Source organism: Dasypus novemcinctus, chromosome 27 (genome assembly GCF_030445035.2).
Source record: "Dasypus novemcinctus isolate mDasNov1 chromosome 27, mDasNov1.1.hap2, whole genome shotgun sequence".
Lineage (NCBI taxonomy): Eukaryota > Metazoa > Chordata > Mammalia > Cingulata > Dasypodidae > Dasypus > Dasypus novemcinctus.
Window position 1 is genome coordinate 24,453,925 of NC_080699.1, and position 17,229 is coordinate 24,471,153.

Here is a 17,229-nt window from a genome sequence, read left to right on the forward strand (position 1 = left end):
GATCAGTCAGTATATGGATAACTATGTACTAGGCCTTCATGACTAATATGTGGCTCAATCTCTGGTTCATATTCATAGTCTACCTATTAGAGCATCCAGCTCAGTATTTCCTGAGTTTATTAAATTGTTATTAGTTTTGTGTGATCTATGTATCTTTTTAAAATTTTTTTAATTTTTTAATTTTTAAAAATTGCTGTTGGCAGTGGCAACGTGAAGATCAAATCTTTATAGCATATATTGGAGGAAAATAGGAACTGCGTTTTGTGTATCCTTTTGTTTGGAAAAAGGAGTAATGTTATGAAATGTCCTATCTTTCTGAAAGAGCTGGGACGGTACCTTTTATCTTTAGTCAAGATTATTCTTGCGGAATCCCTATTTGTTTAATGAAAGCAGGAGGGGAACTAAAGTATGCTTTAGCTTTTGTAAAGATTTAATGAAGTTTCAGTTTTTCAACTCCCATCCTACTAGAAACTTGAAAGCTGGAAGTTTTCTCTATTAAGAGTAAAGTACCAAATGGAACAGGTTATGTATGCACTTCTCTCAAAAAAGAACCCCAAACTAAATGTTATGCCCAGTTCCTCCCTATCTACAGCAGTGTGGAAATCTGTGTAGATTTATCCAGTAGAAACTCATTCTATCCGTTATTGACTTCTAGGCAGTTTCTATTAACAAAACTTTTCAGTGAATATAAAATGTATACCCGTCTACTTTCTGTTAACTAACATAAAACTTTTGATTTGTATGTAAGCAAATCATATAACGTAATTCTTTACTAAAGGTTTATTTACATGAGTGTTTAAGGCATAAAAATAAATTACAATACAGATGTGCTCTTTTGGAAGGAGACACTGAACAGAACATATTACCCCCTTGGGTTTTTAGCCTACACACAAGCTACAAGTTTTGCTGAAAAGACTCTCTCTGAGTTTCTAACTACTTCATTACACTCATAGAACATCATCCAGGCCATCTGTTTGAAGAAATATCCAGTTATTATATTTTCAAAAGTTGAATTATAAAGGAAAACAAAATATGGATGAAAGGTAATACAGACTTCATGCCTAATTTTTAGTTTCAAAACTAGGCATTGAAACTTTACTTTTTTATTATATGGTCAAGGCAAAACGAAACAAGATGTTGAATGAATTTCAGAATCAAGGTTCATATGGAAATTACACCTCAAATGCAGATAATCTATTTGAAAATTCCAGTTTGTTTAAAAAAAAAAATATGCAAGCCAGTCAGTGAAAACTGAAAATATCAGACTGTAACTACTTCTCTTTGGCTTATACTTTTAGATATTTTTGTTGTAACTTATATTTGGAAAGACACTGGGAAACAGAACACTTTAAAGGCACTCTTCTTTCCAGAGCCCACTTATAAGGTTTGCTTTATCTACCAGTACAAGGTTAAAAAAGGATAATAAAATTGGTTTCATTCAGCCAAAGGAGTTTTGGTATTTCTTTGTCCTATACCAAATCCCTTCTAGTTCTCAGAATTTTGTATAATACTGTACAAAATTATCATCATTTAGGGTTGATCTTTTTCACCAGTCCAGAATTCTTCTATTTAAAAGCTTGATGATCCCAGTCCACAAATGAGTCAACTTTCTTGTGTTACAGATATTTGAAGGGAGGGGAGCGGGGGACTGGACATAGTAAGCTAAACAATACAGCTCATGAAAGACCTGCACTGTTGATTATTCACAACACAGTATAAGGATGGCAAGTGACTCATCCTGAGGTGGCATTTGCCAATCTATTAGCACTTATGTAGCTTTTTCTAGTTATTTTCTGATTTAGATTTATGCTATTGTAAACCGTGGATCAATTAACATAAAGATGAAAAAATATCATCTGGGATAGTAAAGAAATTAATTCAATAAAGGAAGATGTGTCCCATACTTAAGGGGAGCCATAAAAATCAAACTGTGGTTTAACAGTTTGAATTAAGAATTTCCTGTTAATCAATCAGAAAAACTTGGGAGACTTAGCTCACCTTTTAATTGAGAGTAAGAGAAGGACAGAGAATAAACACATTAATTTTAGAAGCAAGAGTGCTGCTTCTAAATAATATGTTATAGGAAATGTCGTGACAAACAAGTTGGCTTTTATCCTATCTGATGCCAGTATATAGGTATACATGTCATAATCCACAAGGAGTGATTAAGGGCAAAAATGTAGTTCATGAGCATTTGAAAAATATTTGTACTCTGAAATTAAATAAAATCTTTCAGGGCTGTGTGTGAGTCGGGGCTATCTGCCCAGGAGGGGCCCGATGCTGGCTTCTGAGGGATGTTGCTTATCTATCTAGGTGGGTATGTAGTGGAGAGCTCATTGGAAGACAGGTCACAACTGGAAACCCGAAGAAAAGCTTCAGTTGGCTTCAGTTTATCCTAGGGTTCTTGTTCTTGGAAATCTTCAGCCTCCTAAGTACAAAACAAAAGTTTATATAGATAATGCAATTGGGGAAAAGTGCAGTAGGAGTGCTTAGCATAATGAATTACAAATTACAAACTTAAGCTTATTACATCTGTTCTTCATTCTGAAAAGAAGGAAAGCATTCTTAAACTTATTTGTCCTCTCAATTAAATTTTTTAAATTTAATTTTTTTTTTTGGAGTTTCTGGGGCTGAGGACTGAACCCAAGACCCCATATGTAGGAAGCTGGCACTCAACCGCTGAGCTACATCAGCTCCCGTGTTGGTTTTTTCATTTGTTTGCTCATTTTTAGTAGGCACCAGGGACCGAACCCAGGACGTCCCATGTGGGAAGCAGGCACTCAACTACTTGAGCCACATCCATTCCCCTAAATTTAATTTTTAAAAGAAGTTTCCTAATTCTTTTTATCACAGCCATCCTTAGCTCTAAGTGCCTTGCACAGCCATTTGGATGATCCACAGCTTGTATGCACACACCTCTTTTGTCAGTTTCACTCCACTCCTTTTATTAGGAGGGAACAAAAGTGGAGTTCACCCATTACCTAATTTTAAAGCATTTGCCATATTTGGTTGAACTTTTTAAAGCAAATTATAGACATTATGATATTTCACTCCTTAATAAATCAGTATGCTTTATTTATTTATTTTTTTTGAGGTACCAGGGCTGGAGATTGAACTCAGCACCTCATATGAGAGAAGCACGTGCTCAACTGCTTAAGCCACATCTACTTCCCTCAGTATGCATTTGTAAAAGTCATTTTCCTATGTAACCACAATACCATTATCATATCTAACAAAAATATCAATTCCTTAATACAGCCATATTCAAAATTTTCATATTCAAAATTCCCCAATTCTCCCAATTTTTTTTTTTTACAACTGCTTTGTCTTTGTTCAAGCTAATATTCATCTAATGAAGGACTCACACAATGCTCTTGATTGTTAAGTCTCTTAAGCTTCTGTTCATCCAAAATAGCCCAATTTATTTTTGTTGTTGTTAATAGGGAATTGGCTAAATTTTAAAAAGACAGTAAGCCCTGGGTAAAAACTCCCTGATAACCACATTTAGTTTTCTGGTTTACAAATAGAATCCTTTTTCTCCATACTCTATTTTATAAATCCTTGAGGCCTTTCACTTGAGCTTTAGCCTATAAAAATGTGACTAGAGCAGATGCAGCTCAAGCATTTCAGCTCTTGCCTCTCACATGGAAGGTTCCCAGGTTCAGTTCCCAGTGCCTCCTGAAAAAAATAAAAACAAGCAAAACAAATGAAAATAATTCAGGGAAGCCAATGTGGCTCAGTGGTTGAGCACTGGCTTCCCATATGAGGTCCTGGGTTCATTCCCCTGCCCAAGGTACTTAAAGAATAAAAGGGAGGGAGCAGTGGATGTGATTCAAGCAAGCGTGCCCGTCTCCCCCATGGGAGATCCCAGGTTAGGAGATGCCTAAAGAAAAAACAATCAGACAACAAGCAAAAAAACAATGAGCAAACAGATGAGGGAGCCATGGGGGGGACAAGAAGGTGACTTTCTCTGTAAATAATATATATAGTCTATAAAAATTTCCTCTCATTTAGGAAAATCAGTTTAAAGGTTAAAATCATTAGGGTCAAGACTTTCATTGTATTTTGAGTATAAAATTCAAGTTTGCCTGTCTGGATTTACATCATCTAGAGATTAAATGAGTGGCCCTTCTTCAAAGAATAAGAGAATTTCTAAGCAGATGAAAAATAAATATTCCTACTCTTTATGCCCATTAACCTGAAAAGTGGAAAAACAGAATCACACACCACTAAAGCTGGAATCAAAGTCACAATAACTAAATGAGAGGAGTTCAATTCCAAATAGTATAAAAGTTCTACTGTCAAAATAAGTCCCTCTCTTAGTGCAGACATTAATCCTTTCATGGGGAATAAAAAGGATTTATTTACATGTTAAAAGGGAATATATTGTTATTGGTGATAAATATAACCCAAAAGCCTCAATTCATCTTAGCATTCTAAGCCTAATCCTTTCTATGAAATACACTGAGAAGGGAGCCATCCCTGTCCCACCACCTCTAATTTCATATAGGAGACACCTAACAATAGCTGGGAGATCCACATTAGAGAATGGCCGGACAGGTCAGAAAGCTGTGGAAAGAAATCAAGCATTTGTGAACCTTACCATCTGACATATTAGTCAGTGTCTTCTAAATAAACAGAGACCTTTTTTTCTTGGTTGAGCTTTTCCCCTTCTTTTCTGTAACAAAGAAGCAGAAAGCAGATGACGAGCCAAGGGAGGCAAATCCTACAGAAGCTTCAGGTAAGATATTTTCTTCCCTATTTTGGGAAGAATTACGTGCACCTGGGAGTAGATCCAAGTTTACAGAGCACTAAACCACTAGTGCAGACTGACTAATACTCATGCCTCAACATGACCCTGGGTCAGAATGTAAGGGAATATAATTTAGGATCTGATTTGAGAACACCAGAGATTTAGAGTAGACCCTTGAGTTCACCATTTGAATCCTACCTCTAATTTCTGCTTATTCAGAAAAGGGAAATTCCTGAAACTCAGAGTTAGGCTTATTAGGATCCTTAAAATTAATTCTATTTACTTCAGCAAATATTTATTGAGGGAAAGAATAGGTTATTTTCCATCAAATGGTGCTGGGACAACTGGATGTCAACCAGAAAAAGAATGAAGTTGGATTCCTACCTCACACCATATCTAAAAATTTACTTGGATTAACTATGGATCAAAGCCCTAAATATATTATGTAAATATATAATTATTTAATATATTAAATATAAAACTCTTCAAAGAAAACATAACCTTGGATTTGGCAGTGGATTCTTTGATGTGACACCAAGAGCACAAGCAACTGAAGAAAAAATAGATAAATTGGACTTTATCAAAATTAAAAATTTTTATGCTTCAAAGGAAACTTAAAAAAGTAAAGAAAACCCACAGAATGGGAAAACTGCAAATACTATACCTAATAAGGAACTAGTACACAAAATATATAAAGAACTCTTACAACTCATTAATAAAAAAGGCAAATAATCCAAAAGGCAAATAACCCAATTTAAAAACAGGCAAAAGATTTGAATTGACACCTCTCCAAAGAAGACACAAGTGGTCAGTAACTACACTGAACAGTGCTTATGTCTTTAGTCATTAAGGAAATAAAAATCTGGGAAGCAGACTTGGCCCAATGGATAGGACATCCGCCTACCACATGGGAGGTCCGTGGTTCAAACCCCGGGCCTCCTTGACTGTTATGGAGCTGGCCCATGCGCAGTGCTGATGCGTGCAAGGAATGCCCTGCCACAAAGGGGTGTCCCCCGTGTAGGGGAGCCCCACATGCAAGGAGTGCGCCCTGTAAGGAGAGCCGCCCAGGGTGAAAGAAAGTGCAGCCTGCCCAGGAGTGGAGCTGCACACACGGAGAGCTGACGCAGCAAGATGACACAACAAAAAGAAACACAGATTCCTGGTGCTGCTGATAAGGATAGAAGTGGTCACAGAAGAACACACAGTGAATGGACACAGAGAGCAGACAGCTGGAGGGAGAGGGGTAGAGAAGAGAAATAATTTTTTTTTTTAATCTTTAAAAAAAAAAAGGCAATACAAACCAAAACCACAATGAGATACCACTTCTCATCCACTAGAGGGCTATAATCGTAAAGGTATACAGTAACAAGTGCTGGGAAGGATGTGGAGAAACTGGAAACTTCATACATCATTTGTGGGAATATAAATGGTGGAGCCATTTTGAAAAACGGTTTGATAATCCCTCAACGTTGTACATGAATGTTCATAGCAGCATTATGTATAATAGCCAAGAAGTAGAAGAAAAAATGTCCATCAGTTTGTGAATCTATAAACAAATACAGTGTATCTCTATAGTGGTCCATTATCCAGGCATAAAAAGTAATGACGTATGATACATACTTCATAGGCAAACTTTGAAAACATTATGTTAAATGAAAAAAGCCACTTATATGAAATGTTCAGTATAGGCAAATCCATTAAGACAGAAAGTAGATTATTGGTTGCCAGGGGCTAGGGAGAAGGGTGTGATGGCTTAAAGGATGCAAGGTTTCTTTTTGGAATGATAAAAATATTCTGGAATTAACAGTGTTGGTTGCACAACTTTGTGAATATACTAAAAAGCACTGAAATGTATACTTTAAAAGGAAGAATTTTATAGTTTATGAATTACATCTCAATAAAAGATGTATTTATTCAGTACCTGCTGTCGGTACTGCTGACCTTCTTTTTTTTTTTTTTTTTTTTTTTCTACTGCTGACCTTCTTAAGCTCTGATTCACAGCGGCCCTGCTGACTACCTGGCCCCGTGGTTCTTATAAATGTGTACTGTACTTTAAAAGTAAGAGCTATTCAATACCACCGATGTGAACACTTCAAAATAGTAAATTTTGTTGTGTTTCAGATGTTACCATAATTTTTTTAAAAAAATGTTTTAATATAGGATATTCCAAAAAAGCTTTATATAAAGCAGGTTTTGGGAAAAGGAAATCCACATAGGAAAGAAAGCCTATGATGAAATATTTTGTGAAATTAAAAAAACTTTTATAAAGTTACTAATTCACACCTTAGTTTTTAACTGTTCTAGGAGTCTGAATTCTTTTATATAGGATTTTCTCAAAGGGAAGAATACCTGTTCAACAATTATTTAGCCCCGTGCAAAATACCAAGTCACTGTGAAAAAGTACTTTCCCAGACTGCCCAGCCTTACGCTTTTATCGCCACCACTTTATGAGCTCTCTCCGCCCATCGCTTCTTCCGGAAATGCTGGACGAGGACCACCACAATGACTATTATAACCATCAGTGCACAGGCGGAGCCAATGGCCAGAGCCAGGAAGTGGATCTCAGAGAAAGGTGCTAAAAGAAGGAAAAGCCAAGTTAGGATTCTAAAAAAAAAGAGAGAACAATGATGAAATCTAAAGACAAAACAGGGATGTATTTTCATCATTAAAGGGAATCTTCCTATCCTTTTACCTCTGCATATAAAGTACCCTCTTACCTAGTAAACCCTAACTACAGTAGAAAAGGCATGAAGTCTACTTTAGTGGTTCTTAAAGTGTGGTCCCAGAAGCGGCAGGAGCAGCATCGCGAGAAATTTAGAATGCAAGTTCTCAGGCCCCACCCCAGACCTAATGAATCAGAGACACTAGGGTGGGGCCCAGCAATATGTGTTTTAACATGTCACACTAAAGCTTGACAACCACTGGGCTGGTTGAACTACCTACTGGGGTAAGATTATTGCTAATCTAATCAAACCTAGTGTCCAAGCCCATTTCTCCCTGACTCCCTCTTACCCTGTCATTCAATTAGTCATTTATTCAAATTTCTTAGAGGCCTACTACATTCCAGGCACTCTGATGGAAATACAAAGCCAAAAATAACATAACCCTCAAGATCATTGTCCACTGGAAAATAGACCATTAAATTCCTAACTACTCTAGTGTGATGATGGGAGAAAGAACCCAGAAAGAAGAGTCCCTAAACCGGACTAGTCTTTGAAGGCTGGTCCTGCCCTTTAGACTGATTCCTGATTTAGACTTCAGTAAACCCAGAGACAGAAAGGACATTCGAGAATGTCTATGCCAAGGGTTCTTAGCTTGTCCTTGATAAAGGGGGATGGTGGTGGTGGCCAACCACAAGCCCCCAAAATCCATGTCAGGTTGTGTGTGTGTATGTGTGTGTGTGCATGCAGTTTCTGCATGTTACAGGGCCATGGGCTTTCATTAGATTTTTGGAGTAGGAAATCCAATATGTTTAAGAACCATTGATTTTTTTGTCTAAACTGTGCCTTTTGCAGATGAAGAAACTGAGGTCCAAAGACATTCATTATATTACTTCTTTCAACACTCAAATGACTTCAAGCTCTCTATTGGAGGGCCCTGAGGGATGGTTTTAAACTATACTAAAAATGAAAGGAAGAAATCATACCTCTTTATAGGCTTATCTGTTAAGGGTAGTAATACTATGTGTTGGTTAACAGCACACACGAGAGAGAGCTAGGTTGAAAGCTCTACATTTACTAGCTGTGTGATTTGGGTTATAAATATTCATGTCCACCCAGAACCTCAAAAGGTAACCTTATTTGGAAATAGGGTCTTTGCAGATGTGGCTAAAGATCTTGAGATGGAATCATCCTGGGTTTCGGTTGAGCTGTAAATCCAATGTCTGGTGTCCTTGTAAGAAGAGATGAGAACACAGGAGATAGAAGAATGCCATGTGAAGACGGAGGCAGAGTTTGGAGTTTGCAGCCACAAATCAGGAAATTCTAGGACCACCAGGAGCTGGAAGAGGCAAGGATTCTCCCTTTGAGCCTTTGGAGGGAGCATGGCTCTTACCAGCACCTTGATTGCAGGCCTCCAGCCTCCAGAAATGAGAGAGAATCAATTCCTGTTGTTTTAAGCCACCCCATCTGTAATAATTTGTTATTGCGGCCCTAGGAAGTAGAGCATGGAATAATTCATCCCTCTGAGCCTCGGTTTCCTTACCTATACAATAGAGATAACAGTGTTCTCTTGAGTTCTTATAAATAATTCATGTAAATTGTTCTATACTGTGTTTGTACATAATAAACATTCACCTTCAATATGATAGCTGTTGTAATTTTCAGTGCAATTCAGGGGTTTTTTTGTTTTTGCAGTATATCATTTTATCCTCACCATGATCCCACTATATTATTATTATTCTTATTTTATAGATGAGGATTTATTTGCGGCTGGTAAAGGTAGTAGTGACCCAAACTCAGATCTACAGCTCTTGAGTTTTGTACTTTTTTGCTCTTTGTTATCTGGCATGGTTTCCCAGGTTGTCCTTTATAGGAGTGCAGGAAATATAAGGCACTAGATTAGAGCATAATTTGAGTTAAAGATGCTTGCATATGAGTCCTAAGTGAATCTATTTAGCATCTCTGTGACAGGGCAAGTGACTATCTCTTTGGGGCTCAGTTTCCTCATTGATGAAAAGGGGTACTAAAAGTACCAATACACTGGTGAGATCTGTAAAGATTAAAGAAAAATGTTTCACTAAGGTTCCCTGACACATGGGAGGTATGCAAACGTTAGCTACCATTATTGGTACCCACTAGCTAGGGTTGTCGTGAGCATTAAATGAGATGGTACATAACAAGCATTATGGACAGTACCTGGCACAGAATAGGTACTCAAGTATTTTTTAAATATATGAGTGAATGAACAGACCTATTATTACCCTTTTATCAGAGAGTTGTCTCCTCTCCCTTTCACAGTTTCAATGCCATTTTTGTAACAGACTCTCTGGGTCCCTTTGCTATATTGTTTTCTGATTCTTTCCACAACTAAACAAAGCCTTTCTTTTTTACCTCAGGACTCTTCAGTCTCTCTCTGAAGTTCCAGCTCCAAAGGACTAGTACCTTTCTCTACTCTTTCAACCATCACAAAAGATTGCCCCTCTTCTTCAAGTGCTCAAACTTCCCAAAACCTTTTCCCCTGCAAAACCTACCAGTGTGCACGACGCTCAACCGGATCTCCCCTATCAGCCCATCAACGTCAGGTGGGTTCTTCACATGGCAGGTGTATGTCCCATTGTCATCAAACTGCAGCTTCCAGAGGATGATGGAGACATCGTACCGCTCAGGGTTCCCGTCCCAGACCACGCGGTCCTTGAACCGCCCACTCATGGGCTTGAAGGGCTCCATGTGGTAGTAGTACACCTAGAGAGGAGAAAAGGCAGAAGGTCTTTCTTATTCAGCACCTCGGCAAGGAGGTGGAGATGGTCAGAGCAGGAGAGAGCAGCATGCCTAACTGCCCTGACTGCAGCTCTCCTGCACTGCTTTCCCTTCACTTGCCTTTTAGTTCTTTCAGTCTCTGTCCCAAGAATTGTTTCCCAGCTTTACCCTGTGCTTGTTGCTGAGAAAAAATACAGGAAGGGCAAAGAGAAATCAAAGAGAAATGGACTGGCTTATTTTCCTAACCAAGAGTCCCCTTGAAGACAATAATCTACTTACAAACTGCTCAGGGCCCCCATCTTGAGGACGGAAATTCCAGGTCACTGTTAGAGCGTCACCCACAGGGGCAAAGCTGGAGAAAGTGCATTTTAAACGAATGTCTGTCCCGTTAACAGCCTGCAGCACTCGGGTAGTGTAAATTTCCACAGCTGCTACTGGCCAGAGGACTGCAATGGAGAAAAAAAGGAAAAAGAAGGGTTAACAGGAGAAGCAGTGATGACAGAACTGTCCCTTCTCCTGCCTGCACTTCCAAAATAATGCTCAGTAGGCCAGAGAGCAGAACTTAGATGCCCCAGCTCCCAGACGTACCCAGAGTCTGTAATCGACTCCCTAATCGCAACCTTGACCCTCCCATTCCATGTAACAACTGCCACCTTACAGGGAGCCTTCCAGCTCTCACCAACCTCATGGTACCTGCTTCAGAGTTTCTTTGCCAAACTAGGAACACTGGCAGATAAAACTGAAAGCAGAAACAAAATAAAACTAAGCCTCACACTGTACTGATGTTGAGCATTATGTATTGTGTGTGCCATGCATGGTTCCTCAGCAGGTAAGTTTTCCAGAAAGGGTCCTTGTTAGGCGGATTTCATACTACTCTAGCCTTCCACAGAAACTGAACACCACGTGGTGGTTTTTTTTACCATAATATTTACATTTAGAGCGTGTGTGAGCAGCTTCAAAACCAGAGCCACAGTAGGTCTGTCTCCTTAACAATCTCAGCTTTGCCCAGGCGGGACCCACACGCAGAAATCACGTGCCAAATCCTTGCCTGCAGCGGGAGGTTAAAAGCAGTCACACACACAAAATGGTGTGTAACCCGAGATTAGAAAGCCTCTAGTGTGCCTGGATCCCTGGCAGAGCAAACACACCTAAACCTGTTCGTCCAAGAGCAGTTCCCAAAAACAACCCACCAACTTCGGATTCAGTAAATCCGGATTCGGATTCAGTAAAATTAAAACTGAAGATGACCTGCAGCTGCGGCTCCAGCGCCCCAACCAAACTCCTGGGACCCGTTCCCCGCGCCGCCTCGGCCCGGGGGAGTCACAGCGGCCGAGGCCGGGCTGCCAGCCGCCCGCCGGCCTTACCTGTGAGCGGCCCGCCCAGGAGCAGCAGCACAGCCCGCGCGAGGCTCCGGCCACACATGAGGGCAAGCCAGCCCCGGCCCCCGAGACCAGAGCGGGCAGACCGAGGCCCCCAGCACCCTGCCAGGGCCACCGGAGGAGCGCGCTCTTCCCGGCGCGCGGAGGTGCGGCGGCCGCTCACCTGCAGGAAGCGCGGCGCCCGCCGAGTGACTCACGGCCGCGGGGCCCGGCTGCGCGGGAATGAGGTGGGGCCTCGCTCCAGCGCCCTCCTCCCCCCGCCCCGCCCCGGCCCCGCCGGCCCGCGCCCCGAGGCCGCGGCGCGGGGCGCGCTCCTGCCGGGCTCCCGGGGCTGCGCCGCGGCCTCGGGCCGGCTCGGGGGGCGCCGGGGGCGGCGCTGTCGCGGCTGAGCCCCAGCCCGCGGGGGGCCCGGCGGCACTCGCCCTGCGGAGGCAGGCGTCGGGCTCGCGGGGGAAGTGAGCGTTGGAACCTTGCAGCGATTTCCCAGAGAACCTCCTGGGGCCACGTGTAGCCTGGGGCTGGAAACAAGATTTAAAATTCCTTTAGGACCTTCTGTAGACAAAAGGTCCCGCAGCTTATACCCTCAATTTTAGCCGAATGGTAGTTCCCACAGGGATCCCCTCACCCTTTCTAGCTTTAGCTTTCCTCGAGGCCCAACTGAAACAAACTGACCCAAACAAATCTCCTTGTTCAATGATCTTTACCTTTGAGGGATTTAGGGAAGAATCAGGACACCGCCCTGCTCACTTACCCTACCATCTGCATGCAGTTTGCTGAGTGCTTTCCTGCTTGTTTCATCCCCACAAAACCTTTCTGAAGTGTTCCCATTTTACCCATGGGAATGTTAAGAGCTCAGGGAAGATAAATGACTTTCCCAAGGTTGCACAGCAATAAGCAAAACTGGAACTTTTCTGACTCTTTAGTGTTCTTTCCACAAAAATACTTTTTCTTGTATTTTGATGTGTAATCAGACAGTATCAAGGGAGAAGTTTCTACAATATTATTTTCATGCCTCACATTTCACCTGCCATTTTTAAAGCAGGCCTCTGCCCCAGAAGTCTATAGAGCTAAGGAATTTAAATGAGAAAAGGTGCCTCCTCCTTTGGCGTGAAGCAGCATTGAAACAGCATTCAGAGGGGCTGAAGAGCACACGCAGTTAGAAACGGAAGGGGCCTCCATCCTCAAAGAGGGGGCCACAGACAGGTTTTAACAGAAACTTTTTAAAATGTGCTTAAAGAAGTAGACTTGACCAGGAACTATCCCTGAACAGAAATGATTTGCCCTGATCCTCCGATGAGTAATCTAGACGCTCTGTAGTGAATCATAAAATCTCCTAGCTAAACATGGGAACAGAGGATTGTCAGGAGGGGGAGGAAGGGGCAGGCTAACCAGAAAAAAATAAACATCATCAAGGGGAACGAAAGGAGAACACGCCATGGAGAGAGGCAAATTACAGAAATGAAGGAAAAGGACAGGAGCAGGTAAAGACCCGGCAAAAAACGTTTGGCTTCCCCCAAACACGGCTCTTACGAAGCATTCTGAAAAGCGTTCGGCTCCTCTGTCAGCCGCTCAGTTGGAGATCAACCTAAAATCAGAATGCTGAGGGAGCCTTTAAAACGGTGATGAGGAGAAGATTTAGCCTTTTGGCTATGTAGGTCAGAATAGTTCAGTTCCAGAAGCCTGAGAGAAAAGGAGTTAAGGAAACTCGATCTTTGTTGGCTTTCAACTTCGCAGGGCAGCGCAGCGCTAGAGGAAGGAGAGGTAGCGCCTGGGGTTTTGAAGTCTACGGCAAATTGCAATATTTAATGAGAGGTAGAGTTACGAGAGAGCTCAGGGAGGGGTGAAACACAGCGGGAGAGGAGCTGGGCCAGCAAGACCTGAACAAACTGCCTGTTGTGAGGAGCAGAAGACTCTCTCCCCAGGTAGCCCGCCACCCCTTGAGCTGGCTGCCAGCCCTGCTCTGAGGGTCAGCAGCTGCCCAGATCCCATTTCTCAGCAGAGTTCAAGTTCTGGCCTTGTGCCCAGCAATGCCCAAGTCCTTCCAGTTAGCCACAGTGGCATTCCTCGCCTTGGGAAAGGAAGGAAGAGACCAAGGGCTGAACTTGATAAGAAGAGAAAACCAAATAAAACAGATGTGTGCCCCTATGAGCAGGTTGGCAGGGTGCAGAGAGACACATATGAACTGAGTTTGCAGACAACAGCGTTTTATTCCAGACACCAGCGTTCTGCTGCAGCAAAGGAAGCCTGATCACTTAGAATGGAAGCCCCTTCAGACTTGTAGGGATGGCAAATAATTTTTTTTAATGGAGATACCAGGGACTGAACCCAGGACCTCGTGCATGGGAAGCAGGCGCTCAACCACTAAGCTACGTCTGCTCCCCCAAATGATTTTTATAGACATAGAAAGGGAAGGTAGCTTGAGTCCTATTAATTGGACTGGGGTTTGTTATCTTATAGGGGCAGCTGGGCTTTATTTTGTATTGCGTGATATGTAAGGGACCAGGGACTTGATTGGCTACCTGGCATTTCAAAAGCTATCAAGAGGGAGCTCAAAGAGAAAATAGGAAATGAGTTTTTTGCATGTTTGTTTTAACTCTCAGGGGGTTCCCAGGGCTTTCTCTATATAATTTTATCAAGGACTTTTATCAAAGCTGGAGGCATCCATGTAAGGCCTCCACTGTAGTTTGTGTCCAGGCAAAGGAGGGAAAAGGAAGTGGAGTTCTGGAACAAAAAAGGGGGAAAAAATTGAAGCTTTCAGAAACACCGCTTTTCAGAAAAAGTCCTGATCGTTATTAAAATATGTCCCGCACCGATAGCTTTGAAAGCACCTGATCTCTCCCAACCCTGCACACATTCCCCCAAAATATTTCTAATTAAGGCATCTAGACCTTGACCAGTAGGAAACTCAGTGGGGGCTCAGAAAACATAAAGGACAACTGGCCTAGGTAAATATTTGTGAAATTTGTCATCTTTTCCAGCGTCCTAGGCAATTCTTTTTCACCACAAAATGAAATGAGTGTTCTGTGAAAACAATTTGGTGTTAGGGTGGTTCAAATGAAGCATTTGTTTACTCAAGTTTCTTTCTGGCCACGTCTTTCTTACTCTCAGAAAAATTTTGTTAAAAGCTTGTTATATGATGAATGTGCCACAATGATGAGGGAGGTTGTTGATGTGGGACGAGTGGGGAGTGGGGTATGCGGGAACCTCTTATATTTTTTAATGTAACATTTTTTGTGATTTATGTATCTTTTTAAAAGAAGACAATTTAATAATAAATAAATAAAAATATTGCTTAAAAAAAAGCTTGTTATATGCTGGGCTAGACATTGAGTAGAATAAGGCACTTCTACCTGGGAGGAAATCATAGTCCTAATAGGACGGGGAGGGGGCGTGCGTGTGTAAGCAAATAATCACCATATTTGTGCCATAGGAATTCTGGAAAGAAAAAGAGGAAACAAAGGCATGCCAGTTGGGGTTGGAAATGTGGTGCCCCCTGGGACCAGCAAGCAATTCCTCACACCCTGAGCCCAGGAGGAGCAGCAGGCCCGGAGGCCAGAGGGAGGCCCTGTCCAGAGGGTGAAGGCCCTCGCTGGCCACCAGCGTGCGTGGAGCTGGTGCCCCAGAAGGACACACCGAATCCATTCCTGTGGGTACAAACCCGGGGTAAGTCGGACCTTTGATGAGGTCACGTCAGTTCAGGAGTGGCCCACCTCAATCAGGACGGGCCTTAATCCTATCACTGGAGCCCTTGCAAAGCAGAATGAAATTCAGACAGATAGGAGAGAAGGCCACAGGAAGCAAGAGGCTGAAGGTCACCGGAATCCGGAAGAAAACAGAGAGGCCAGGAGAGGCCATGTGCATTGTCGTGTCAGAGGAGCCCAGGGCCAAGGAGCACCTGCAGCCCAGGATGCCACTCTTCGGGAAGAATGCCTTGATGCCTTGGCTGGGGCTTCTCTTAGCCTCCAAACCTTGAGCAAATAAATTCCCATTATTTAAGCCAATCTATTACATGACATTTGCTTGAGCAGCCAAGGAAATTAAAACACCATCCTAAGGAGTTGGCTTGAGCTTGACAAAAATATACCATTTGGGAGGGGTTTAAATGTGGCTGCAGCAGAACTTCTCTAGACCCCTATGGTATTTCCCAGACCTTTAAAAATAAAAATAAAAAGAGAGAAAGCCTTGAGACATCAACAACCTCGTACTCTCCCTGCCTTCTTTTCCTAGGGCCAGAATGAAACTATAAGCATAATACCTGTTTTCAGAAGACTGGGGACTCCCAGCCTTCCCTAACCATCAGCTCCAGTCTATAGCTTTTGTTTTGTGAAAGGTTTAAAGAGCCTTTCGAAGATGAGAGAGGGAAGTTGGGATTTCAGAGTCCTAGATGAGAGATGAGAGGTCTCTGCCCCATAAAAAGAGGTGTGTTCCCCTCCTCCTTCCTCCAGTTTCCTGGAGTTATTCCAAAGCAGGCCTGGGTCTGGAGACTGCGCTTTTAAGTTCTTAGAAAAACCTTCAGAGGGAAAGGGAAGGAACGCTCTCCCACCTCACCGCAGCTCATACCCCTCTCCAGCAAAGCCTCAGGCTCCTTTCTTAATTACAGAGCAGAAGCATCTTGCCCTCATTAACCAGCCCAGGAAAAGACTCTGGTGTTTAACCCTGCACTTATTTTATAGGGAAGTTCGATAGATTGCACAGAGCTGGAGATATGGGGCATCTTTGAAGATAACTTTGAAGAATCTCCCAGGAAGATAAAGGAAACTGATACATGGAATCGTCTATCTCCTTGTTTACTACACAAACCACATCTAAATAACGGGTGAGAATTTAGATTTATATTGTTTATTGATGAACACAGTATCTCTTGCTTACCATGACCAATTTCATTCTTAGGAAATTAATTTATTTACTGAGAAAATTAATAGCCACCTGTGATGTTTAAGTTCATGTGTCAACTTAGTCAGGATTCACAGGTCCAGGAAATGGGAATGGCACCACTCCCTGTTATCTTTAGTGAAAATTTTTTTTTGCTTCCTGTCCCTGCAACCTTAAACTCTGCTGGTCACAGGTCTTAATTCCAAAGAAGGCGTGCTTCTGCCAGGAAACACAGCAGCAATTCCATTGAACAGGAACTTAAGACTACCACCAGGCCTCTTTGGGCTCCTCGTGCCTCTGAATCAGGAGGCAAAGAAGGGGATTACTCTACTGGCAGGGGTGACTGACCCTGACTGTCAAAGGGAAATAGGGCTGCACCTACACAATGGAGGTAAAGAAGAGTTGGCATGAAATACAGGAGATCCCCTAGGATGGCTCTTAGTACTACTCTGCTCTGTGATTAAAGTCAATGGAAAACTTCAGCAACCCTATCCAGACAGGACTGCTAATGGCCCAGAAACTTCAGGAATGAAGGTCTGGATCACCACACCAGGCAAAGAACCACGGCCCGCTGAGGTGATTGCTGAGGGTAAAGGGAATATGGAATGGGTAGTAGAAGAAACTAGTTATAAATATGAGCTACGACCACATGACCAGTTACAGAAATGAGGACTGTAATGATCATGAATATTTATTCCCTGTTTTGAGCATGTTTGTATATATGCATAAAGCAAATATCTTAGTTTTCTTCCCTAATCCTCTTATCATATGACATAACTTGTATTAACTTCATGTTGCAGTATTTGTT

The 17,229-nt window shown here is 42.1% G+C and overlaps 1 protein-coding gene across 1 annotated transcript; it reads right to left on the minus strand.

Annotated features, from left to right (window-relative positions):
* Positions 1-765: 765 nt before the first annotated feature.
* On the minus strand, positions 766-11,773 carry MPZL2 (myelin protein zero like 2). Its single transcript, XM_004456326.4, has 6 exons — positions 11,535-11,773; positions 10,450-10,616; positions 9,945-10,155; positions 7,181-7,328; positions 4,604-4,678; positions 766-2,428 (listed from the first exon to the last, which is right to left on the minus strand). The coding sequence occupies exons 1-5, from the start codon at positions 11,590-11,592 to the stop codon at positions 4,615-4,617; spliced, it is 648 nt and encodes a 215-aa protein (XP_004456383.1). The 5' UTR covers positions 11,593-11,773; the 3' UTR covers positions 766-2,428; positions 4,604-4,614.
* Between the last annotated feature and the right edge of the window lie 5,456 nt (positions 11,774-17,229).

Coding starts and splice junctions, on each gene's coding strand:
- MPZL2 (XM_004456326.4), bottom strand. CDS start 11,592: ATGTGTGGCCGGAGCCTCGCGCGGGCTGTGCTGCTGCTCCTGGGCGGG. Junction 10,617..11,534: donor CCTGGGCGGGCCGCTCACAG/GTAAGGCCGGCG, acceptor TCTCCATTGCAG/TCCTCTGGCCAGTAGCAGCT. Junction 10,156..10,449: donor ATGGGGGCCCTGAGCAGTTT/GTAAGTAGATTA, acceptor TCTCCTCTCTAG/GTGTACTACTACCACATGGA.